Source organism: Antennarius striatus, chromosome 18 (genome assembly GCF_040054535.1).
Source record: "Antennarius striatus isolate MH-2024 chromosome 18, ASM4005453v1, whole genome shotgun sequence".
NCBI lineage: Eukaryota > Metazoa > Chordata > Actinopteri > Lophiiformes > Antennariidae > Antennarius > Antennarius striatus.
In genome coordinates, this window is record NC_090793.1 from 8,988,561 (window position 1) to 9,015,326 (window position 26,766).

The 26,766-nt window shown below is 40.4% G+C and overlaps 2 protein-coding genes across 4 annotated transcripts; both read right to left on the minus strand.

Moving 5' to 3' along the window:
- Positions 1-153: 153 nt before the first annotated feature.
- Positions 154-11,169, minus strand: LOC137611751 (endophilin-A2-like). Of its 2 annotated transcripts, XM_068339830.1 has the most exons (9): positions 10,895-11,169; positions 7,052-7,120; positions 6,695-6,911; positions 5,593-5,726; positions 5,267-5,425; positions 3,797-3,900; positions 3,452-3,585; positions 3,268-3,312; positions 154-2,595 (listed from the first exon to the last, which is right to left on the minus strand). In XM_068339830.1, exons 1-9 carry the CDS (start codon positions 10,937-10,939, stop codon positions 2,408-2,410), a joined length of 1,095 nt encoding a protein of 364 aa, XP_068195931.1. In that variant the 5' UTR covers positions 10,940-11,169; the 3' UTR covers positions 154-2,407. The 2 variants fall into 2 exon arrangements, with proteins under 2 accessions (XP_068195931.1, XP_068195932.1); XM_068339831.1 differs by lacking the exon at positions 3,268-3,312 and having other exon boundaries at positions 10,895-11,160.
- A 490-nt stretch (positions 11,170-11,659) lies between these two features.
- Positions 11,660-25,928, minus strand: LOC137611750 (nuclear receptor ROR-beta-like). Of its 2 annotated transcripts, none has more exons than XM_068339828.1 (10): positions 25,500-25,928; positions 19,039-19,124; positions 18,798-18,939; positions 17,700-18,206; positions 16,635-16,756; positions 16,333-16,465; positions 15,595-15,702; positions 14,719-14,829; positions 14,296-14,408; positions 11,660-14,199 (listed from the first exon to the last, which is right to left on the minus strand). In XM_068339828.1, the coding sequence occupies exons 1-10, from the start codon at positions 25,504-25,506 to the stop codon at positions 14,038-14,040; spliced, it is 1,491 nt and encodes a 496-aa protein (XP_068195929.1). In that variant the 5' UTR covers positions 25,507-25,928; the 3' UTR covers positions 11,660-14,037. The 2 variants fall into 2 exon arrangements, with proteins under 2 accessions (XP_068195929.1, XP_068195930.1); XM_068339829.1 differs by lacking the exon at positions 25,500-25,928 and adding an exon at positions 24,437-24,638.
- Positions 25,929-26,766: the final 838 nt, after the last annotated feature.

Here is a 26,766-nt window from a genome sequence, read left to right on the forward strand (position 1 = left end):
ACAGTAATACTGCACTATTAACAAAACATTGTTCTAATTAAGATTGCTATAAATGTATGATCTCACATCTGTTATTTCTGCTTCTAATATCAACCTCATCAATTGCATCAATTTGATAAATGCAATTCAAATCAAAGCTCACAAAAGACTGACAGGAAACAATTTTGTCTTTATTTGGAAAAACGGTCAGCATTCATTCACTTGAACACACAAACAAAAATACACAGAATATAGATTACATTCAGCATGGAGGCAATACATGCATCCTAAAGATAATCCATCATAATCCAACTCCCCCTCCCTCCCCAAAGGGTAACAGTCAAAAACAATAAGGCACCGGGAAAGATGCAGAAGCAGGAACACAGGCAAAGCAGTTATACAATTTTTTAAAAATCCTTAACGTTCAGGATAATAGTGAAGCTTTAAAGTCTGGTAACACCTCATCAATATAACAAATACGAAACGTTTCTAGGGTCCGGATGTAATAGGGTCCGTCCCAGAATGACGTGTTCGTCGCAGCATTCAGGCTATTAACTATTTTGGCAGCAGCAGATAAAAATAAATAGATCTTAGTCCCTTGTCCCATTTCATTATTCATTATCAATATTATACAGACTGTATAATAGCTCAATCTGAACCCCTGACCCTTCACTCTCCCTCTCTTTTGATTTAGTGCAACGAAGCATGGAAACCCACACCTGAACCACACAGTTATTACTCAGCTCAGCTGAAGCCCCCGGCCCCAAAACTCAACACTTAACAGACACGTACTAGCACAACAATGAGAAGACTATTACTGGGCTGGACCTGGAATCTGAGCTCCATGGCAGATTGGGATGGGGTGGATAATGAGTAAGGGGGTAGGGATCCCGGGGCAGGTGGTGAATAAAAACCAGTGGGGGAGGGAGGGCATAATCCACTGCTATGTGTCTTTTGCTGCTGAAAAGACCTGTCTGTTACACCCCCCCTTTTATACATAGATGGGAGGGATGAGCTGGGCGGGGGGAGGTCTAACAAGGGGATCATGACAAGAGGAGAAAGTTGGCATTTTAGTGAACAGCACAAACCCTCACAGTCCATAGTCAGCCTGTAAAAGGCTTAATCGAAACTGAAACCTGCTATTGTCTGTGGGCTTTCCTCATTATTAGTCAATCCTGCACACAACAGTCTGAAGAGTAACATTTTCTGTCAGGTCTAAGTGTACAGCTTCAGGGTGAACACTGAAGCGGGCACAAACACACCCGATCACACATCAGATTCATTTCCATGCTCTGAAATAGAGGTCGAAGTACTAAAGCCGAGCTCATCCTAACACAAAGGGGGAAACAAATCTGGAACTTCATTACAAACATTAAGGTGAAAGCCCACACAAAACTGCAAGTGACGCTGCCAGCAGCATCAATAGAGTCTGAGAAAATAGAGGAATAGAATGGTGTGTCTGCGTCCCTCTTTAAAATGTGAACAGAGAGGGAACACAAGACACATAGTTATTAAATACTTTAAAAAGAAAAAGCATTTTATACATTGTAGTTTATAAACACAAATAACGCCAAAATAACAGCCTTCGTCAATTTAGTATTTTGTGAAATCTTTATTTGGAGTCTGTGCTTTGTGAGGCCAGATGAATGAAATCACTGACATCTATGATCTGTGATAAAAAGGTTATAAACTCAGATTCTTACAAACCCTCCAACTCTTGAATTGAAAGATCTATTAGACAACGTTTTGGCTTAAAATAAACTTTTTCAAATATAAATTTGCCTCATAATCAAAATTATGGGCTTGCTTAAATAGAGGTCCCTGTATTGCTAAGAATAATCTTTACCACCACCAGGTGGCAGCAGAGGACAGCCTCAAATGTCAACAAAAGGAAGACAGTCCTCCATGTTGATGCTGTACTAAAGCCCAAAGGCACAAGAGTGAAAACTGCAAGAACAGAAACCAGCATGTACAATGGAACATGCATGTACATGAGTCAGTACCATGTGAAAAAGAACAACATGTTCTCAAGTGAACATAAAGTGGTTTCACTTAGTGTTTGTGAAGAGTGTGTCATTACTGATGTCTTTCTCTTATGGTCTTCCCTCATTGCATCTGGTAAAAGGTGTATTGTACATGAAGTGCATGATGAAGAATGCAAAGAGGAGGACATGGTAAAAGCACCCAGACATTACACCCATTATATGTGATATTTATGACTTAACTTCCCCCATTCTCACCATTTTAAAAAAATTAAATGATTGACAACATAATCTGACAGAAGTTTAAAAAAAAAAAAAGTATTCTAATAACTGCCCTTTTCCTGTGAGGTTTGATTAAAATTTTAAAAATATTCCCTATGGTGAGACATGACAATCTTCCATCAACCATCTCTTTCATCCTCTCTACAGTGCTACCCCTTGCTCTCTCAGTGAGGCAGAGGTACTATCACTTCAACATAGTTGGTGGGGAAGTAACCCTCTTTGCCATGAACTTTTCCCTCCAACCAGTTTTCATCGAGTTGACCAGTCAAGGTGATGATGTCGCCATCACGGAAGCCCAGCTCACCCTCGTTCTCTGGCTCAAAGTCATACAAGGCTCTGCAGCGCGGCTCTTCTGCAGAAAGACACAAAACAGAGGATGGAAGATAGAGAATATATAATTTTGTGAAAATAGAATCTTCTTGTTGCAGCGACAAACGGTGTCGTCCTTTAGCAGGATTTCATGGGAAAAAGTTGGTTTTCCAACTGAACTGGCATAGAGCAAAAAGTTAAATCAAGCATAAAACATGTATCCCCTCTCACCACATGTGCATTAAAGGAAAGACAAAAGAAAATAGGTCCCCAACATTTTTTTCAGTTATACCCCAGAAAAATTGTCATCAGAGACAATTATAACCATGTAACCACAGAAATACAATAAAAATCTAAGGCCTTATGAACTTTACAGACTGTCAGATATGTACCACTCAGTAGAACACTGGCTGCAGGTACAAAGAACTGTAAGATCTGGTTGATAATTTTGATTATACTGGAGTCATTGACCAGTTAAAAAAATATGTGGCCTGTTGACATTTCCTTATATCTGCAGCCACATGGAGAGTAAAATCACACCCTGACAACCCGTTGTCGTCCTCTGAATCTGGCAGACTAGACATAGTGAACCCCAGCAACCTGAGCGAACAGTGTAAGTAAAATACACCATCAAACGAGCATGAATACAGACGGGAGCAGAGTCAGGTGAAACTCTCTACGTCTGTCTGATACGTTTACTTCCTGTCTCACTCACGCGGTCTGCTCTTGATGGAGGGTCTCTGGATGGGCTGAGCTGGGGCTGGTTAATGTTGCAGGAAGGAAAGACACAGCAGTCTTAGCAATGATACTGACTTTCACGCAACCCTTTTTGGAAACAGGTGCTTAAGTAAATTCACACAGCTCTCAGAAAACACGTTATGTGCATAAGTTGATTTTACCGTGAGAAGAAACTGTGGTTCTCGTTGCAGATGATGAGAGTCCTCCATTTGAGTTTTCTGGTTCTCCATAGTCAACAGATGACCTGGGTTTGGGTGTGTATTCACGTTTTGGATGAGAATGAAGTTCACTCATTCTGCAAACAAACAGATCAGACAGTATCACCTCTGAGTAGACAAAGAAGGAATGCATCAATATAGACACGATTATCATACACAAAGACAAGCATATTAATTTTCTTGAGGGGGGTTCTCAAAATAACTATACATAGAACATCAAATGAACTTCATTATGGTGTATTTCTGATCAATTTTCTGCCATCTTCCTCCAACAGTTAAGCCACTGACCTTATTGACATTGTGGCAGAAAGTTTCTCCATGATCCCCAAGCATTCCTTGTGGTACTGCACCAGAGAATTCACTAAAGATGACAGCTGACTAATCTGCTCCTCCTACATGCCGACAAAGACTTTCAGACGAGGACCCAATGCAGTAATAGTTCAGAACATTCCTTACAGGTTAACATTTGGTATTTTTGTCTCACAGCATCACCTCATAATGTTCATCTCAATGACGTCATTAAAAACACTCCGCACGGTCTCATAATGGCAGGAATGGAAAAAGGTGAAGACAAAACTGGTTTGACCAGATTACAACACTGCAAGTAAGTGTGGAGAAACAGAACCACCCCTTGGCAAATCACCTGATGCATATTGTCCTTAAAGAATGTGGTTTGCTAGCTGAGGAGCAGCAGCAAGCAAAAATGCATTTCTACTGCAGACACAGCAGCTGGAACACATTATTTGTTCTCTATAGGCACACAAACAGGAATTGTACATTCTTCTCATTTGACTCTTAGCTTCACCAAACTGAACTGATGTGCAGTTTTTCTTTTTGATGGTGTCATCAAGAATTGATTACTGAATGGGCCAATTAAATTATTTTAATTGAGTAGAACAAGCAAGTAATACCTTGGATCCCCCTTTATGACTGTACTGAATGACTGTACTGCATTTAAATGATCACTATTTATTTTAATTGTCTTCCCAGGGACTTAAAATTCCCAAAATATCAAGATGCACCGCCCAAGTATTTAACAGATGTAAAAAATACTGAAGGTTTTGTGATATGTCCTGAAAACCTTCTCCTGAAATACTAAAATATGAAAAATAAAAAAAATATCTATTTTCCTTAACAGGATAAACAGCACTTCAGCACTGTTTCCACTTCATTAAGTTAAAAATATCCTAAATAATTTAAAGTTATGCTGCGGAAGCTAAATGTTAAGGAAAGACACCATTCCTATAATTTTATCAAACATTCTCCAAATACAACATTGGAAGTTACCTGCCGAACCTCATTTCCTCTGCACGCAAGTGATTCCTATAGAGCCTTGAAATTTTTAAAGCTTCCACTAAAAGCTTGACTCTTAAGGACCAATCCAACTAGACAGGTCGATAAATCACCTGCACTAAATCTATTCAACCACATACACACGCAGTACTCATCCTGATACTGAATTGTGAGGCTTTAAAGATATCATGGAAGATTACATGTATAAATGTTTTCCAAGTCTGAACGTTCTGACCTCCTTTTTTCTACTTCAAAAAAATTTGTGGCATACTTGAAATTAAAGTGACAGCTTTTGAGATATTGTGTTTGAAATACACATGTTAATAATTCACTTTTTGAAAGGAACAAGGACTGTCTCCTTTATTAATAGCTGTCAATCACAAGGAGGTAAACAGAGACTTACTGCAGTTTAATTCTGCCATATTCAACGCAAAGTGTATCAAGTTTAGTCTACATGCTACTCACATCCGTTTCCAGCAGGTTGTGCATGGCAATTTCAGCTTGCCCTTTGGATTCTTCAAATTTATCCAGGGCCAGTTTAATCTCCTCATCTGGGATTTTACCTTGACGTTTCTTTTTATAATCATAATCCAAACGACGGTTCTCCAACTTCTTCTGTTGTTGCTGAGGATGGTAATGGAGTGTAGTTAAGAGAACATTTTATGATAATTTTTGTTCTACACCTCTAGAATAAACACTTCTCTCATTCTGTTACAGCCGTCTCTTGCTGTGGAGTTCATTAGTCAGAGCCTAGCCTGTACATTTAAGTGTACTCCCTTCTTTGTTTCTACCTGAATCTCTTTTATTTCCTTCTCAGCGACTATGTGCAGTGGGTCAATAAAGTTCTGCTTCACATCTATATCCAGAGAGTTCTTGACCTCAGCCACTTTCTTCATTGAGTCTCCAATGTCTATCAGAGACTTGCCTGCAGAAACACGCAACATATCAGCATTATGGAGTGATATAGTGAAGCATGATAAAAAAAAATCTAAACCAAGGAAGGTTAAAATGTTCAGAAATACAAGGATAGCACATTTCCTCATCACAATTATTTTTTGCTTAGTAAATTTCCCAGTGGGTGGGTTTTAGAATTGCTGCGGGTCACTTTACCACTGCTGCTCTCTTTAGACGAATCCTTTGGTTTCCATCTTGCACTAGTCCTGAGTTTACGCTTAACCTTGATTGGTTGATAAATAATTGTTTCTTTTATATTTTGTGCACTTATAGGGCTATTATGTTACTATATAGTCTGCACTACAGGGCTGCTGCTGGAAAGCACAACTTACATTTTGTGTTTTTCCATGTGTATAAAAAATATGGTGAGGTGTAAGAGTTAACAAGTCATGTCTCAAATGTGAACAATGGTTGTATTTAAATCTCACTTTTGTTAAACACACAGTCATGGGACACACCCTCAGTAACAACAACAAAGACACGGGCAATCAGAAATGTAGTGTAAACGACTTGCTTGGTATGACTGTAAAACTAGACAGAGATACACTGCTATCGTCTCTGTATAGCAAATCTTTTTGACGGTTGTTTTCTGAAATTACTTTCTTTCATAGGATGGCTGGACTCAGTCTTAGAGGCACAGAGTTCAGACATCTGACGGGAGCTTGGAGTGGAACCTCTGCGTCTTGGGTTGGGCACTGGATTAGCATGACTCCATGATGCCTCTCTTTGGACGCTTCATGAGTATTTGTGGGAGGAAAGCCCAACGTAGAGGGTTTACACTGCCCATTAGGCTTTGGAAAGCCCAAGGATCCCTCTTGAGGAAACGGAAAATGTTGCCGGGCAGGGTGAATCTAGAATACCCACCTACCCTCCATCTGTTGCCACTATGACCCAATCCCCAGATTCCTTCCATCTAATATTTCCTCATACTGTTCCTACCAAAGACAGACTCCTCTCCCAAATCGCTTCCATATTTAGTCATGGAATCTCCCAGGCGGGCTTCAGGTTGGGAGTAGCCTGGACTAGTCACCTGCCCACGGATTCTGGACACTGTGACGAGCATGGCGAGCTTAGCTCTGGTTGCCGGGTCAGGCTGGAGGTACTCTGTTGTTTTATTTAGGACTTCCACCACTGCTTTGCTCCTAAGATCAGCTCTCTGGTGGCACAAGTAGAAGAGAGGCAAGAATTGGTGCTTGTAGAAATATAATAACCAAGCAATAAAGAGTCAAAGGACATTTAAAGTTCAATTATCCAAAAGAACGTTTTGTTGATCCACATATTATGTATGCATATTACTCTCTCAAGGTCCTTGAAGTCGTCATCCATCTTGGTTCCTTCTGCTGCTCCAACTTTCTCACTCACCATCTGAGAAATTAGAACAATCAGAGCTATGATGCCAAAATAGTTCATTATTCACAAGGTTCATTGCTCACAGCGGAGCTCTTTCATTCTTTCATGACAGCATTCTCTCTAAAATATAACTACAGAAGCTGAATTTGCCACAAATTACATATTTTAAAGCAAAACCCCAGCACAGGAATAAATAAAATAAAAACAAACACTGAAATGTTTGTAACCACACAGCTTTGTTTCCACACTTAAAATGGACATTTAAGAATTTCCACCATTTTCTTTTTTCCACGCCTGGTTAGCAGAATTCTTGAATTCATCACAAGCACATGTTTTCCGTTAATGGAGGAACCTCCTTGAGTTTGAACAAGGGATACAACTGGACTTTCCTCTCTACTGAGAGCCTGTGTTCCATATTGTTCCATATGGAATTAAACTGAGGGTTTCTCCCTTTTTCCACCAGGTCAGCACTCACATTGCAATTTCCTACATTAGAGCATTACTGTGGATACTTTTACTAAACACACATGCAAACTTCATCTTGCTCACTCATATCCTTATACATTGCACATATATTATTCATTTCTCTTCCTTCTTCCTGAGTAACAAACTGTGCTGTTGGCAGTCCCAGCCAAACAGAGACTTATTGTGTGTGTGTGTGTGTGTGTGTGTGTGTGTGTGTGTGTGTGTGCGTGCGTGCGTGCGTGCGTGCGTGTGTGTGTGTGTGAGACCAGATGGATAAATTGATACTTCTAGTTCAGGCCTGCCAAACTTATTTCGTTTGAAATACTCAGGGGCTCTGAATAACGCCCTAAGCATTGACTTCCAACTGGTTCATCGGGTGCAACTCAGCCATAATTATGAAGCCTAATGGATACCGCTTTCATTGGAAATAACAGACCTCTTGGCAACAGGTGAATTTGTAGTGAGTAAATGTGTGAAATTAGCTATTGAAATGAACATGAAAGCAAATTCAGCACCCCATCTGGCTGACAGTGCACATTTTTCATGACTACAGTGTGACTTTGTTATGCAATCCAATCTATCCTGCACAACTTGTAGTTTTGGTTTTGCACATATGAAAAGCAGTGGGGATAACATGACAAAACTAATGAAAAAAGAGAAAAATGGTTCTGACCTACTTTGGGAGAAAGTTGAATTTAATACTGATGCCGTAATTTGAAATCAGTTAACAATGTTAAAACAATTTGGCCATCAGACACCAATACTTACAAATACCTTGCACCTATGCTGTACATACAATGAAATAAAAATCACGTTTTTTTTGGTAGTATTTAAATCAACATAGTACTTCTGAGTGACCTAATCTTCCTTGTTTGTGTGTGTAATTTGGAACCAATTAAGCTATTTTTATTTTTAGTGAACAAACAGACATCTTGTACCCCGAATCAAGTATTATCCAGCTAACATTCCTACTCAATGTGTTTGGTTAGATGACAACTGACTCACTACGCTGATAAATCGGTATATCCCCAGATGAGTAGTCAGGTAGTATAAGACAGGCTATGAGCACACTTCAAATCACTCATTTTGATATGATTTAAGAAAAAAAAATGTCACAAAAACAGGATGTAATGTCACCGATTTTGACTGCATAATAGCCAATATAAACCAAAATGACTTCTGTAACTTTAAGCACATCCACTAGGGACAGTTGTCTACTTATTGGATGAAATGCAAATTGTGCATTGAAAAGCACAAATTTTTTAAAAAAAATCTGCTTTAAATCGCTTGAATACAATGTTCGTATTCTTTTTCTATAAATCATGTATTCTTTGATGTGATAGAACACCATGCAACAGTAGACTATCAAGTGAGTCGATTTTTTCTTACCACAGAACCAAACAACACTGTTATTGTTGGAACATTTGAAAATGCATGAAGTAAAAGAACATAATAAATTCAGTTAGCGAATGGAGGATGAACTAACTGACAAAGTAGTTCATAAAAGAACTTTGTCTGGGATTGATTCCCATTAATTAATGCATTAACACACATTTACAAAAGGCATTATCTTCAGCTACAAAATCATATCACATCCATACAGCTGTTAAAGATTACAAGGACTTTTGACAGCAGCAGCTCAGCTTTAACATAATTTCAGTAATCATAAACTGTAACCCCCAGTTGAAAGGTATCCACCCAAACGAGGCATTGTGGAACACGTTAGAAACTAACACACAAAGTGAGAATTTTGCTCTGCCCCATTTTCTTTCATTTCTTTGTCTTAATGGAAATATGTAACAGTTGTTTGTTTGTGTTATCAGAGGTTGTTCAATACATGTTTTAACAGGTGCATTGCATGTCTCAATAGATTAGGCTTTCACAATGGTAGTTGGTCAAGCCAAAAACACAGTGTTTTTTGAAAAACCCCTGCATTGTTATGTGGTTGTGCAAGACATTAACAATTGCAAACTTAAGTGCACAACTGTAATACTATCATTATATTAATAAAATGTACTGAATTATAAAAATGGTGGTTTGGATATTTACATTGTTAGCATTCCATTACACACCCACTGAGTCAGGAGCAGTCCCCTTTACATAATGTTAAGCCAAAGCAAGGATCTGTCAACAAAACATAGGCCACCGGTTTTACAGGCTATGTCTTGTTATGCTTCAATTTTTTGGTTACACATTTCCCAAGACAATATAATCACTCCCCATAGAGAGATGAGTGTTTTTCTCATTTTTGCATCCAAATCCAATTATTTCAAAAGGAATACACCATGGGCTTTGGTGCTGATGCACAATCTGTCATACTGACTTGCTTCACCAAGCTTCCAAGTCTATTTGATTGTCATTGGAAATGCGATTTACACGCACTGTGTTGCATTGCATGCTGCATGATTTGTACTTAAAAATTACATTGTTAGCAACAAAAACAATGCTTGTAAAAATTAGAAAAAAATCACTAATCTATGGTATGAAGAAAATGCCTGTTAAGACTTCATGGGCCCTTCTGACCGAGGAACTTCAAGTGACACAATTTCTTGAATAAATAAAAATCCTCAGGTCTGGAAATATTTACTTGCTTCATATTGAATACAATTATAACCACAGATGAAGATGCTCATGAATCATTGCATAGCCACAGACAGTGTCAAACCACCCCATATTGACATACTATGTAATTCTGCACAAAAACACCTGAGTAATAATACTAACTTACTTGACGTGTAACATGATCTCTTTCAAACCAGTAAATCTAAATTCCAACACCTGAACTTTGTCAGCCATAAAGCTAAATTTCTCAGAACTGACTTTTAACCTGAGTTTGTTATTTTAAATGGAAATTAAGATACAATCTTGGCAGCAAAAGAAGTGACAACTAACCTTCCAAGAATTGAACTACATGTACATGTTCATTATTTCAGTTTAAAGGAAAGTAGGATTTCAGATACTCAGGTATGACGTAAATGTTGACGTTTTTAATTACGTTCGTGAAATATGAATACTTTGATGTTAACCGTGAGCCTCATCACACGATTGACATTGGTTGATAGGTATAAAGATTGAACTATCTGTAAATTGTCTATAACTAAAAATGAAAAAGAAATAAATAACTGAATGAATGAATACATAATTAAATCAAAGTTAAACGTATTTTTTATTTATTTACGGAAGTTGACCAAACGCGCGTGCTTCACTAGCCGTGAGCACGGCTCCTATGGTTTACCAGCTAGCTGTGAGCTAATTAAACGCTCATTAGTGTTAGCTATAGTCGCTAGCTGAAATACAGGCTAAACTTTTAAGGGGGGCTTTTACCTGGCTAGCTTTGTAGAACTGCTTCTTAAGTCCTGCGACAGACATCTTGCACCGTCGTTACGTGGACCACCAAGGAAAAGAAATCAACTTTCCAAATAGCTGTCGTTGGGTTTTCAAGTCAACAGCACAGATAGTAGCATCGACGGACGTCTTCAAACTTTGCCCTGTAGATGTGAAACTTGCTAGGCAACAACTTCCTGTCTCGAGTCCAGGTGGGAGGCTCCGCTCGCGCTCAGCTGACTGCGCCTTCAGACACACACCGATGCCAGCGTCATTTATTGTTGTTGGTAGATATTTATTGGAGGTGTGTGGATTTTGTAGTTCACATCTCATCGTTGTTGTTGTTGTTGTTTTTTTTCATTTTTTAATAATAAAATATTTTCAGAATTGAATTTCTCATTTGATTCATACAATGTCAAATTGGTTTTAGGTAAATACTAATAATAATTGTCTTGAAGGTAAATGTGGTTGAGAAACATAAAAAAAAAAATCCTGAGTAGACATGTGGGGAAAAACCTTTTTTGTCAAACAACTGCTTGCAAGATTAAGAAAGACGTTCGACCTTGAAATTCATCACAGCAATTTGATTTATGCAATGGAAAAATAAATGAATGAATGAATAAAATTTTTCATGCAAACCTGTGATTCAAGTTGTAAAATTTTAAATTAATGATTTTAGAGACTGATTGGATGTCGGTCCTTTCAAAAGCTGACATCCTTCATACATGCACAAGGATAAAAATACAAAAAAAAAAAACTGAAACATTCCAAAAGAAAAAGAAACCATTTATTACATTCTTAAAACCACATATAATGTATCCCATGGGACAACACTGTAAATCGCGGTGTGACTCTTGTATAATAGTAAAATACCTCTTGTACATTTTGACCTAAAGGGATGTGGGTTGTGGGAGGGAGACAACATATTCTTCTTTGTTTGCACTTTATCCCAGTCTTTATTCAATTTAACAAAAAAAAAAAAAAAAGATCACTGACTTTGAAAGACAAAAGTGGAGACACTTAAAGAAAAATGTGGATAAAAGACTGACAAATAAATGAGAATCACAGCAAAAGAAACATTAAACCCCAATAATGAAATTCTTTATCTATAGCTGATTTCTTCTCTTCTTTTTTTAATGCCTATGTCTCCTAACTTTAAAATTACAATATTAGGACAAACAGGAAGGGCTTTGACACTTTGTGAGTAACATTCACAAAAATACAACTTACGTCCACAGTGATTATTATTATGTGTCTCGTTTTAGGTGCAAGGGTGTGACGAGCACAAGGCTAAAAGTTGACACTGGTGATAAAGGGACAAGAGATCACAGCTAGCTCCCTGAGCATCAGGCAGCAGGTCGTCAGACTCTGCTCAAAATCTTCCCATCACCCCAAATAAGACATCATCATCATTATCATTGTCATCATCATCATTATCATTGTCATCATCATCTCAATGCTATAACAACCTTCAGAAATTGTGCTATTTTATGTACATGAAAATGCAAGCAATTATCTGTGATGTGAGATAAATATGAAATGGAAAAAAAAAAAAACAGATTTGAACAGATTGATTGAAACTCTTAAGTCTTACTGGTGTTGAGGCCCAACTCAGGGGGGCAGCTGGTAGCTCTGTCTGGCCTTACTAGTGTCCGGTGACAAAGAGGAAGTGCTAAGTATTCAGACAAGTGTTGGGTTGAGACGAGAGGAACAGCAAATGTACAAAATAATACAGTTGCTCCAACCAGCAAGGAGGGTTCATGGTTTATAGTGTGATCATCTTCGTCCCGGCCAACTGAAACGTGATGAGAGACAATTACACCACATGAACTGTACTGACTGCTGGTTAGGAACATGTGGGGAGACCCTGTACATCTCCTTGTATTATACAGCTTGTGACATAATCTTTTGCCATGATTTTTCTCTTCCTTGTGTCCTCTTGTCTCTTTAGGCAGGGGGAAGGCAGCTACAGCAGAGGCTGAAAGCTTTCAGTTCAAACTCAGGACAAAGGACAATGTCATTTCACCTCCATTCAGGTGAACCGTCTCCCCTGCCGTGTTGTGTCTGCAACAAGCACCCACCCCATCACGCCACGTCGCCCAGCTGGGTTAGTTCGCTGTCGTGGCAGGAAGGGGCTGTTGCCATAGAAACCTGAGAGTACTGTCAATAGAGGAAAAAATCCAAAAAGGGTCGAAAGTATCCGCCTTCGTTGAAGAGTCCATCTTTTCCTACATATAACTGTCAACCTGTTCTCCCTTTCTCACGCATTCTAACCCTCTCCATACACTTATATACTCATCTATTTACATTCTCATTTAAAATATGTTTATAAATGTGTATATAAATTAGAGATAATTTCTTCTTGTTCTGTCTCTAAGTGGCATTTACAAGGAAAGGGGCGTGTGGGACTGAGGTTTCTCATTGCATTACAAGAGCCTACAAAAAAAGGCAGCACTGAACACTATCCAAATGAGTGCGACACTGTTTGACGACTGATTATGAAGAACAGCCCAAGGTATGAGTCACGTCACGTGTTTGTCATATGAGAGAAAATGATTTATGATCTTGGTCCCATAGTGATGGTTGGTTCAGAGATGTTGTCTGCATGGAAACACTTGTGTGCCATACTGAGATGTATTTGTATCGAGAGGTTTTGAGAGAAATATTGACCAAGAGCTGCTGATCAAGACAACTTCCTTCTAATAATTAGTGTAAAACTGTCTCATAGTGGCAGGTTTTTACATTCAACTATTGTGTTCTGACTTGTGCACTGGTGCTTGTCAATGAGGTACATTCATAACTGGTTGGGTGATCCAAAGCGGATCTGTTCAACAAGTATTTGACTTTCGAGCGGTTGTGTGCTCAGTGGGCTGCTGTGTCTTTCTTACGATGCCCGTTCGCTTGTTGTTAATGCTACAATATGCAGAGGACCATGGTTATGTGTGGTCTGTAGTGTAAGGTGCTTTTGCCTGCTAGGAAAAATGGAGGACTACTTTGGGATCATGGGAGACGACGTAATTAACGTCCTGGATTGTCTCTTTAACTGCTGGTTGTTGCGCTTCAACATCTTTATCCTACTGTCTCTCCTCTTGCTTCCCTACTGCTTAATAAACTCCCTGCTTCACTCGTGTTTGTCCGTCTATCTAGCTGTCAGTGGAGTCTGGAAGAGACAACTCGCTGCCAAACACTTCCCTGTACAGCGGTGGGAAGCTGTAGGCAGTCTCCGGGTGGACCCAGCGGAAAAACTCGAGTTTGTCAATGTGAAGGTTACAGATAGACTTCATTATGGGCAACTTGGACACCATCTGCAAAAACAGGAGGTATGCAAGGGTAAGTTTATGCATGTGTGTTTCTTCTGAGTACATATTTGCTGACAAAGAGTTGTGATGGCGTGACTTTACCTTGTCCAGTTTCTCGTCCGAAGCGACACTCTTATGCAGACTGTACTGCAGAGCCAGGTAGACTTTCTCCTGGAGTTTCTGAACCTTCTGGCCTTCCGTTAGCCAAGGTCGATCTACACGAAGGACAGTATGATCACCTTAGTAGACAGTTTTATTTATCCTCACGTAAATGAAGTTGCTAAAAGTCATATTCTGAGAAGATCAATTCAGTTTGAATGAAAAATTCAAATTCAAGATTTTTTTTCTACTGACTAGAAATATTTAAAAAGGTCCTGCAAAATTAGTTTATAATAAAACATTTTAAAGCTAGTTAAAATTAGGTGCAATAAAAACAAGTATTGAACATACTGATACCTGTGCACATTATAGGCATTCCGTATGTATGCATGCATGTTTGTGTGAAAAAAAGGGAAAAACATTCACCAGGAGATAAAAGGACGGCAGCGCTGAATAGAGCCATCTCTTCATCAGACAGCTGCAGACGGCAGAGTCCTTTTCCCAGGTCAAACACTGCACTGACGAGGTCATCACAACCTGCATAGACACAGGAAGTCCAAGATAAAACAGAAATGTTCAGATGTGCACAAAACAGTGGATGTTGGATGAATATTTTCAGTGGATGACTCATTTAGCTCTATTTGAAAATAATTGATCATCGTGGAGCTTTTGTCGTTGCGATGTGACATTTTGAAATGAAGAGAGGTGTAGTCTATGTTACAAAAGACAATTACAACCAGAAATTTTAAAATGCAAACCAACACCCTAATGGGGAAAAAAAACAACCACTGTAGATTAAAGTCATCACTTTATGGCATAGCCTCATATCCTTTGGTGAGCCGTCGTATTTTTTTATGACACAACTTGCATAATTTCCTCTGAAATTAGTTTACCACGCTGTTTACTGCTCTGTTTGATTGTGTTTGTTATGGCTGCATTGCTATGTTATTCTGATGGTGTTAGAGAGGGAAGAAATGGGAAAACTTCATCCATCAGGAGACTTTAAATCACTTTAAATTACAAACTTGGCATTATGGAACAGTTGTTTGATTGAATCTGAAAAGTAATGTCCTTTTAAGAACAATTACTGCAGTCTGGTCATTTAAAATAATGTGTACTGCTAGTCGCTATGGAGGTGAGAACAGTGGGAACAAAGTAATTTCCTTTGGCATTAATGGTAATTACTGCACAGTGCATATGAAAAAGGCATAGTAAAGATACATAATAAGCGTTCACGCATGGCCATGTCAATTATCTGAAAGCTGTTGAGCTGAAATAACGGAATTTCAATCTGATCCTCACCAAGTGCCTCAAAGAACTGAGCCGAGGCAAATTTTCCATTGAAGAATATCGTGCTGTTGTTGACGTTGAAAGCTCGGCACATACGTATCAGCAGGACCTCCAGGCAACCTGAAAGATAATTTAAAAAATAATATAAGAGTATTAGATGAAGACAAAAATAGAAGGGAGAGGGAGGGACAGAGACGCAAGCAATATATTCCAACATGCACTGAATCACTGAACAAAGACTGGTGCACAGCATGAACATTTTGAACCGTTAACAACTGTACGCCCCCCAAACAGAGTTGTAAGAGGAAAGGTCATCATGCCAAATGGCCAAGGTCGTTTTCTACATTACACTTTATATTGTAAATTATGAAGATATTAGACTGAGCGAGAGAAACGTCCACCTTACCTATGAAAATACTTCAAAACCTAACAACATTTCTAAAAGGCACTAGTTTGCTGTTGGGCCCTACGCTGAGGGATCTGACATATAAAGAGAGCTGCTTTCAGTTTAGACTTCTATACATATTTTGCATTTGCTCTTCAATCTGAAAAAATGTTCAAACTGTTTATACCAAAGTGGAAAAAAATGCAACTCTCCAGTATTTATGAAGTTTTACTGAAATATTTTGAAATATTGATACATCCAGCACACATGCAGTGCACATAAAGCTAATGTTAGAGGGTTGGGGTGACACAAGACAGGAAAGTTTTACACCTCGTTCTAGAAGACTAAATTCCTACAGCACTGACCTGCTTTCAGCAATATAATCTGATCGTTCTGGCACAGATCCATGAAGCCAGCAATACGTTTGGCAAATTCCACCACATACTGAATGGCGTTGGTGATGTGGTGTGCACACTGCTGCCACATCCACTCAGCCGGCTGGAAAGACGACACAGAAAAGACATTTTAAATCCACCGACGTCACTTGAGCATAAACACGTGAGTTCAAATTGAAATTTTCTACTATTTTACAATTTAAAAGTCATTTTCTATACAGTTTCTCAATCGGATATTGTGATACTGACACATTAGATGGTACATAACGGACCTTGATTTGAAACGCGTGAGTTTCCTCAGTTGTGTATTGTACCCAGGTGAATCTCTTCATGTCTTCAGCGCTGTACTGACACGTCTCCAGATGACTCTTTACTATACTCTGAGTGATATGCTCTGTGAAATTACAAAAGCATACAAACGCAGACAGTTAGGGTGTTTGTGATGCTGGCAGGTTTGGCTTTTGGGGACAGCGGAGACAATAGCAGTCATCTCCTTTCATATCCACAGATCATGGCGGTGTCACCAGACGCTTTGCAACTCTGCTGCTGTGTGATAAAAGCTCATCTTCTCATCTTATCTTCGTGTCTGTTAGCAACTTTTCCACCTCATGCATTTCAAATATTCCCCAGTCACAATATTTACTCATTGTTCCCTTTAAAGCTCCCCAGAGCGCTATTCAAAGTCCCTCGTGCAGTTTACCACTGCCAACAACCGTAAAATTGTAAAATAAAACTCAATTTATGCTTCCTCAGGTCTCTAGAGACACTTTCTTACCTCTATAAATGCCACAGCACCATCATCACTTTATTTGTCCCTGGTTCCTAGCCTGTTTTTATAACTTGTTTTGTTCCTCTTTGTTCCTGATTATTTCATTAATCCTGTTTTTCGTCCCTCTCCTCTTTGCCCTCAGTTTGTCAATAACATTAGTTGTTATTTCATTTTAATTTTTTTTCTTATTCATTCTTTTAGCATTTCAGGGCAGCATTAATAAGTTTATTATAAATCCAAAAACACAAGCAGTGATGACAAAGCGGCTGTAACCATTATTGCCTGCCTTTCCTTTGTCCCTTAATGTAAGCTTCTGGAACTCCTGACCATGACTCAGTGTAAACAAACCAACTTTATAATAATTTTATTAATATACAGCAGGAAATTGTCAAGAAAATACAAAAGGGGAAGCTAATAAATAAATAAATAAATAAATAAATACTTCTTATAACCTGTCTTAAAATAGGCTTTTTTCTGTCATCCTTTCCTCCTTCCTTCTCACATTCCTTGCTTTTGCAGGTAATAAGTGATTAAAAGCAGAATTCATTTAATTACGATCAATACTCACCGAGGTCTGTTATTGAGCAGTCATCAGGCAGATGGTCCAGCAGTGGATGTGTGTGAGAGTGGGAATGCAGCAACTGGATGCCGTTGCTGTCTGCCCCGTCCAGCAGAGTCTGCTGTGGGGAATTCTGATTGGACAAGGATGAGGAAGAGGAAGAAGAGGACGATGAGTTGGAGGTATTCCCGGCACTGGCCCCTCCGCCGAGCAGCTCCAGGCTGCAGTACTCGCTGGCCTCCTCGGGGGTCAGCGGCAGGTCAAACAGGTCGGGCAGCGCCGCGATGTCATCCAGGTCGCTGAGGGTGGAGCTGGATCCCCCGGTGCTGTACGACCTGCTCAGACCCTCCTCGCCGTCCTCTCTGCCGACGCTGCAGACGCCATCCTCTTTGGGTAAGGAGAGAGCAGCAGAGCCCCCGCCTCCGTTTCCCACACACTCCTGGGACTTCTGATGCTTCTGCACCTCAGCGTAAAGACTGTCACGCTGCTTCTTAGACATACGACCAAACTTGACCGCTGCAGACCAAAAACATCACAACAGAACATCTTAAGCCCCTGTACATGACAGCACATCAAATACTTCATGCATTTTCCACCTTATTACAGAGACATTTAGCGAAATTCATATTTATTTCCTAACAGCTTTAAAAAACACAATTAATTGCAGAATATTTCTGGCCCACATTTCTGCCGCCTTCTCCATCAGTGCAGCGTGTTCCAGTCCCTGTATCTCTTTGAAAGGTGTAGGCTTTCAGCCCACATGGATGTTAGAGCTAGAGGATTCTCAAATTCTCCTGGTATCAGCTTTAAAATAAAGGAATACACGCTGGAAGCCACTGGAGATGTATATCTGCTGTGAACATCACCTCAGCCTCAGGCCAGTGGTGTGTAGCCACCCTCTCAATAACAGTGTACAAAGCCTTAGGTGAGACTTAATGAGAATACAAAAACCAGGATAGAAGATAATGAAGGACTGTGTTTGAGCAGAAGTATAGGATTATTTATCCCTCACACAAAAACTCTAACAAAGATCAGCTTCTGACAGCTGAATGAGACGGTTAAAGGTGCACAGAGTTAGGTGTGTGTAGTGTGTTGTTGAGTGTTTACCATCTCTGCTCATGCCCAAAGCCAGACACTTCTGTAAGCGGCAGTGCTGGCAGCGGTTACGGTTAGTCCGGTCAATCAGGCAATTCCTCTGGCGAGAGCAAGAGTACATGGCGTTGTTCTGCTGGCTCCGGCGGAAGAAACCCTACACACATACATACACACACAAACAAAATGATGATATAATAAATGATATGCACATTTAAAATAGAACGGGCTGTTTGTTGTAAAGTTTGTTTCTCACCTTGCAGCCTTCACAGGTGATGACGCCATAGTGGATTCCTGAGGACTTGTCCCCGCAGATCTTACAGGGGATCACCTCAATCTGAGCTGCACAACACAAACAACATTGACTCATTTGTCTGAGAGAGAAACATCGAAAAACTCTCACAAATGTGCCTAGAAAGTTGGATCCGTTTTATGAAGTGCGGTAGTTTGTTATTTCTCTGGTTTGTTTGGCCTGACTGAGTCACACTCTGGTTCAGAAGCCAGTCATATAAACACTAACACATCACTGAGTAGCGTCATGCATCCATTCAATGAATACACACAGTCCAGAAGCCTGGATCTGGAATTTATTCAACACCGGTCACAATGTCATTTAATACTAACTGAAAAAAATAGACTTTGTCTAAGATTTGGTAAATTATCTCCTCTGGAAAAGGAGAGGTGAGGTAGATCATTTGATTGATGCCGTGTGTGTGTGTGTGTGTGTGTGTGTGTGTGTGTGTGCTTGCCTGTGTGAGTGTGTGTGTTTGAATGAATGTAATATATTACCAACATATAAAGTGCGTACTGCGTAGAAGAAAAAATGTCCTTAAAAACAAAACCCAACAGTTTGTCACAATATCACATTTTGCCAAATGCTCAACTCATGATCCATCCATCACCATCATGTGGGACGTGTCGACACGGGACGACTGACCTCACACAGTCAAAATGAATGACGATGATGTTTTGAATTCTTATTATTAAATTATAAAGTTGTTTAGATATTGAATTTGAGACAAATCCTGTGCTTCACATCGCAGTATAACAACTAGAGCTTATTAGTGTCCAGTGACATTAAAAAATGTTGATGTAGATGGACCATAACTTTTATGGTCCATGAAAGTTAGAAAAATGTACAAGAACACTAAATAACAATAAAAAATAAAGTAAATATGAACAGACAAAGTATGAAAAGCACACTTTTAGGCTCCCATCATGCATGTATAAAAAATTCAACTAATCCAGATGATCAGTTTCTGAGGAGAGGTGGACAAACCAAACCGTTACACACAGTCACACAGACCGTGGTAACCTTCCCCGTGTCTCTGTGGTTCATATTGTAATGGTTCCAACCAGAGAGACGTTTGCCACTTCAGGGTGCAAGAGCAGATAACTGGTTATGAAGTGTGTGTCGGCACCCTGTCCGCGGCACCCATGAGGGAACAGAGTACACAAACAGATAGGGAATCACATGACGCTTGCACAAATTGACACATACACACAACACTCGCTCTTTACCAAACAGAAAAACATCATTAAATATCTGTTGCCGTCTGCAGAGACTGATTTACAGAATCCCTTTTAGACGACTGCATGTGGAAAAGCACTTATGTCTGAAAATGTGATTGTGAAGGAATCGGTGCGCTGGAAGTGGAACAACTCTTTCCACTTCTTTTCCCCCTTTAATGACACGGTTGTCTGTCTCTTTGTGAAAACAGTTGACTAAAATACTCCAACTGATCAGGGCAGCTGCAGGCATGCAATGGAAAAATAATCTCTCGCACCCCCCCTTCCCTGATTTCTCTCAGGTTCCCCTCCACCCCTCCCTCATCTGGTGGTTATATAACTCTTGTCTGTGAGCATTCCTCACAACACTCATTCACCAGGCTCACTCTACCAACCCCAGCACCCCGCCCTCCTCAGACTCCCAGTGGCTGGGCGCCGTTTACAGCCTGAATGGTATTGGCCGAGTCATCCGTCACTCGGGCGCTGTAGCCTGTCAGCCCATGTGGACATTCTGTCCTACTGACACACTTTCCCACTGTAGGGGGAGAGGGAAGTGGGAGTCAGGCGCGATCCCGGCTCTCCATATACCAGTTTTAAGGTGGAACTGAATAACGGTCAGACATCCCTCATAAAACATTTCCCTCACGGCTTGTAGCCTGCATCAAAATACTACCGGTTACGTAACTGCAAATGGACCAAAGGGAGGCAGTCAGACCAGAAAAACACAACAAAGATAAGCTTGCTTGACGCCCACAACAGATTTCTGAAGAGTCTATTTCAGTTCTGTGCAACATTCCAGCTCTGCGCCGCTTTATTAATGAGGCAATGCCTCTGATTTGACCAGAACAACCTCCCTAGGAGTGGATTGAACTTGAACATCAGCTATTCGGCAACCACCTCTTAGGCTGGTGTTTGACATTGAGCTTCTGCTTCTATTCTTGTCCTGAGCTGGGAGCCAGAATTACACGAATACCGCTGCTGCAACAGCCACACACACACACATTCTCACTTGTGAGTCTGCAGACATCCAGGCACAACCCTAACACACTCTCTAATTTAACTCTGTTGCCCGCCAGCTGTTAAATGAATAATTAACATAGTAATTAATTTCACACAGAACAGAATAAAGATGGAAAATTAACAGGGAGGTCTAGAGAAATTACTGATCGATTCTTTCCCTGTAATTAATTTATTATTTTCTTGGGGAAAAAAAGGGTCCAAAAACCCAACAGTACTCTGTTTTCTTTCATGTCAGTAACCAAACCCACCACGTTTAAAAATGATGTGTCCTTTAATGAGTTTAAAAAGAACACCCAGTCAAAGTTTACTTTGACAGACATGAAAAATTCATTCATTTTCTTGTCCACTTCTTCTGCTTTTGCGGGTCACAGGGTTGCTGGAGCCCATCCCACATGACAAATTGAATTATTTTAAAATGACAAGGCAGCCGTAGGAAAACTAACCTGAAGCCAACACTCACCATTAACCTTGAACATCCCTGCTGACCTCTGCTTAAACACTTGTCATAAGCATCTGACCTCCAGAGACAGAGAGAGAAACAGGGAGAGAAAGAGAGAGAGCAGACATTCCATGCAGATCAATACCAATCCCGCTGCATGCCTTGCATGCCGAGCTTCACATCTCTCACTCAATAAAACTTAAATCCAGTCACAAATATGTAATAAACATTAATAGACGTACAACAACAAAGAAGGGACAACAGCTTCTGTCTGAGCAGGTTAACGACTCACACAAAATAAACCTGTAGAAAACGATCAGACTCGTACATCAGTAGGGTCGTGAAGGGAAAACCTCCACATGTTCACCACCATACGTACTGGCCTGTGCAAACACACACACCTATTATGAGTTTCCATATCTTTCAACCCTTTTTTAAACAAGATTGTGCTGTTTGTGTTTTTTTATAATCAGCAGGTCTCCAATGTTTCTGAACGACAGACTGACACAAAGCTTGGTAGAGGCTGATGACTGTTTTCAAGGCTAACATTAATAATACGAGATAGGGGAGTTGTGTCACACATCAAGTGGGATAATACACTTCTGATCAAAATTTTAAGACCAGTTGAAAAATTGCAATAATTCACATTTTGCACAGTTGGATCTTAAGAAGGTTCCAAGTACAGCTTCAAAATGCAAAAACTAGAAATGGGGGTGAGAAAATTTCACCGGCTCTGAGCCGGAGGAACCAACTGGCTGACATGGGGCAATCCTCAGCAAAAATGAAGCTTGTCACTGGTACCACCAGCGGTCCCATAACAATCAGTCACCGAGAGAAAGGTTTAAGAACAAAAAACGTCTTCAAAGTCCTTGGCTCCAACTGCACAAAATTGCCCGTAAACATTGAAAGGTGGAAAAAGTTTTATTCTCTGATGAGAAAAAACGTTACTGGACCGACCAGGAGATCCCACCTGGGACAGATTTCTCCTTCAAGGGAACGATGGAGCTCCAGGTTGTGCAAAAGTGAAAAACAGCAGCTGGCTATGTGGAGATATTACAGGGGGCATCCTTCATGACTGAAGGCCATCGTCTGTGTGGAAATGACTGGGTTCTTCAACAGGACAGCACTGCAGTTCACAGCACACGACTGACCAGGGACTTCTTCCAGAGAAATAGCATCACTCTTTTGAAACATCCTGCGTGTTCCCCTGATCTAAATCCCATTGAGAAATTTTTTGGTTGGAAGGAAAGGGAAGTTTACAAAAACACGGACACCAGTTCCAGATGGTGGTTGCCCTCAGTGAAGCTATCTTCACCACTTGGAGCAACATTCCCACTATCCTCTTGGAAAATCTAGCATCAAGCATGCTGAAACACATTTTTGAGGTGCTCATTACTGAATCCTTTTTTGGAAATTTTATTTCTATTTTATGGGTTTTTGTTTTTTTGAATGTTTTCAATTTTCGATCAGCTGATGAAGAGTTTATTTCAGTTTAATGATAGTTTGCAATAAATTGTTTACACAAATTTTTTTCTTGTCTCACTCCCATTTTTTCTTTTTTGCATTCTAAAGCATTAATTAGAATCCTCTTAAGTTCCAACAGTGCAAAATTAGAATTCTTACAAATTTTCAACTGGTCTTAAAATTTTGATCAGGCCTGTATTTGAATTAGTAATATGTATAACCTATATTTCACCATCCGGCTGCCAGTGCATTCAAATAAAGGGGCTCTATTTTAAAAGATGCAAATTCCAGTAGAGGCCAAGCTGAGGCCCACAAAGAGGGGGGGATTACAACAGAGTTAAGAATTCCAAAGACCTCTTTCCACTGTGTGTCAGTGTGTAACATGAGTCTCATGACTCTATCGTTGTGTTTGTGAGGAAAGAATACTAATTCGTGCATTAATTCTGTTTGGGTGTATTCTGCTATCCGAGACGGTGAACCAGAGGAAGTTTCAGAGGTCAGTCTCCACAGACAGGCCTCTAGACGTCTGTCAGGATGCCAACTCTGATTGAATGACTCGACATTTCAGAGTAAAAGACTTCTGGTGTGTTTAAACTGGGATAAAAAAACCCGCCAAGTGCGGAAGTGACCGTTTGAACAACTAACCTACATTTTCATTGCAGGGAGCTAAGAATGGGTTGAAGTTTGTTTACATTTGGATATCCTCCCAGAGATGGAACCTCCCTCCACCAGACACCTTCCTCCCCTTCTCTCCCCCCTTTTACTGTGCAAAAATTAATCTCTTTCCTCCCCTGCTGAAAAAAAAAAAAAAAAAAAAAGCATATCTGTGATCCAGCACAGCTCCTGATTACTGTTGGCTATGCTCAACGCCAAAAAAAAAAGAAAAAAAAAGAGAAAGAGATGCAATACAAGAACAGAACAAAGAAAGTCATAATATATTATTACCGCCGAGATTACGCGGTATCAGAGAGGTTACAACATGGTGGGGTTGTGGTGGCTGCGCTGTAAGAAAAATATCTTTTAAGTGTCCAAAACAGATTTCAGGATAACAACCCAGAAGTGTCGATAACATACGTTTTTGTTTTTTCTTATTTCACAATCTCAAACAATCTTTCTTAACGATCAGCCTGCCTGCGCAACCCAAGTTCAAGCTCAGTCTGCCGCGGCGCGACGGTCACGGCGCGGAGCCGCCGGAGGCACCGCGCTTCCCAGAGCTGCTCACCCTCCCTGCGCTGCGAATGCTGTTGCTGTCACGTCAAGTCCAGTCAAGTCAATTTCATCCATACAGCTCAAAATCCAAACGCGCAACGCCTCAAGTGGGCGTAACGACTTGTGGAGAGTTGAACACCCTGTGTATGGAAAAGTAAAGGGGAAAGCCTTTAACGCGGAGGGGGGGGGGGGGGATGTGGAAGAAGCGTCTCCTCTAATGTTGGGTGACATAACCAGGTCAGTGGAACAGCCAGGTCTCTCTCTCCCCCTCCGAACGATCACGCTGCCTGTCACGCTGGCACAGCCATCACGTTACTACACCGCAACTACATGGACCTGCCGTTCCATTAGGAAAACAAACAACACATAAATATAGATCAACAATTTAAAAAAATAGACTGTTCGATGCCATAAATGAATTGATTGTACAGGCTGTTAATAAATGCTAAAATAAAAATCCTCATTCTTATCCCTTGAGGTGAAATCGCGCAATCGAAGTCAAATATGTAAGTTTCAATTAGACTTAATCGCAATATATCGGTTACATAATTCTAGTTTTGGTTAACAACAACCCTCTCTTCACGCCCCTCCCTTCCCCCCCTTATTGCATAACTCGAATATGGATCCCCAGACAAAATTTACAAGACTCTCAGGTGAGATGGACTCACATTCACTCATAAACTGACACACTTGGAACCATCACGATCCACAAAGCCAAGCACGCATGGATACGTTTGCTTATTTCACCCAAAACAAACCCAAAGAGACAATAACATCAACGATCTGATTAGGTCAGCTCTCATGTCCGAAAGACGTGTCTCCAGATTTTGTTCACTGTTGAACTTCGGTGCGGAACATGCCGGGGGGTGGTGGTGGGGGGGTGGTGGTGGTCTGTGCAGAGTTAATCCAGTCATGAGGGATTAATGCGCGCTGGGAGACAAACAGACGCACTCAAAATCTCCCGTGCAAACCCATGTGTTCGCTTCCAGGCGCACGAAAGCGCACCGGTGCGATCCCTGCACCAAACACAAACTCAACACGGGCATATTTATTTATTCCATGAAAAATCCACTTACCTCTCATTTTGATGTTCGTGGGTTCTTTCAGCAGGACGAGAAACCACGGCTACATGTGGTTGATGGAGGTGTTAGGACAGGGAGGAATAACGTGGAGCCAGACTGGTCCGGGGAAGTAAATACTAACTTCCACCCGGCTGCAGACGGTTCTTATAAAATTCGACAGTGACAACAAAAACAAATTTTTTTTTTTTAAAAAAGAGGAAAAACTAGCCGAAACTCCTGTCTTCCGTCGCTCGGTCAAGTCCAAGTAGAATTAAAGAGTGAAAGGAGTCGCTTTGCATCGTCTCGGTGGATCGATTCGCCTCAACTTATTCTGACAGAATAGTCCCACGATGGACGAGAGGTGTCCGGTGCCCCCCCTCTGCGCTCTGACTCCAAGCTTGCTTTCCTCTCAGTCTACCCTGCTAACCTACTTTCTCCGAGCGTGGACTCCCATGATCTCACTGCCCACAGCTCCTCTCGCAGTACGCGCGGGTGCGCGCAATCGGGAGCGAGCTTAAGGTGGCTGATAGGATGAAGCTCAGTTTATTCCCCCCATGCCTGTGTGGAGGGAAATAAAGACGACCACGTCCATGAGGGGGTGGGGGTGGGGGGGTGGTACTGTACTTACACCAACAATTAGTTATGCTTTAAAAGTGTAATTACGACCCCCACCCCCCCATACTTCACTTATGTCATTTGATTTATAGCAACCTTGCAGGGAACTTGAAATGTTGGTTGCCTGTTGGATTCATAGCTATTTAATTAGGTGTTGTTAAAAACAGAGCAGCTGAAGCCATCAGACAGGTTCTTTGTTATTTGCTATCATTAAAGGTGGTGACCACGATTACTTTGTGTAATAGGCACAAAGTAAATATCTGTGTTCCAAAGAAAGCCAGAGAGGTGACTGTGCTGCAGAAAATTCAAGATTCAATTCAGTCGAATTGCTTATTTATTTGAAAACTCAAAAATCACGTAAAGAGAATTTTATAAGTGAATTAAGTCTGAGCAGAATATTCTGAGAAGAACCGCCAGAGACTGTTGTATTAAATTACTGTATATCCCCGTTCACAAAAATCTGATTCTCTATAAACTATTAATACATAGAATGCCATCATTTCCCAACCCTTTTTTAATATTCATCTGAAAGCAGTATAAGAATTTATGGCTAAGGCTGACTCTCATTAACTTTATTGATTTGAATTTTTATGCCATCAACACGTCTCAAAAAAGTTGAGACCTGATCTGAATAAACCGACATCCTTTGGTCGTAGCTGAAGGAAAT

Coding starts and splice junctions, on each gene's coding strand:
- LOC137611751 (XM_068339830.1), bottom strand. CDS start 10,939: ATGTCTGTCGCAGGACTTAAGAAGCAGTTCTACAAAGCTAGCCAG. Junction 3,901..5,266: donor ACAACCTGCTGGAAACGGAT/GTGAGTAGCATG, acceptor GTCGGCATGTAG/GAGGAGCAGATTAGTCAGCT. Junction 3,586..3,796: donor TCTGCCACAATGTCAATAAG/GTCAGTGGCTTA, acceptor GTTTGTTTGCAG/AATGAGTGAACTTCATTCTC.
- LOC137611750 (XM_068339828.1), bottom strand. Junction 16,757..17,699: donor CTGCTCAATAACAGACCTCG/GTGAGTATTGAT, acceptor GTAATTTCACAG/AGCATATCACTCAGAGTATA. Junction 15,703..16,332: donor GATTATATTGCTGAAAGCAG/GTCAGTGCTGTA, acceptor ATTATCTTTCAG/GTTGCCTGGAGGTCCTGCTG.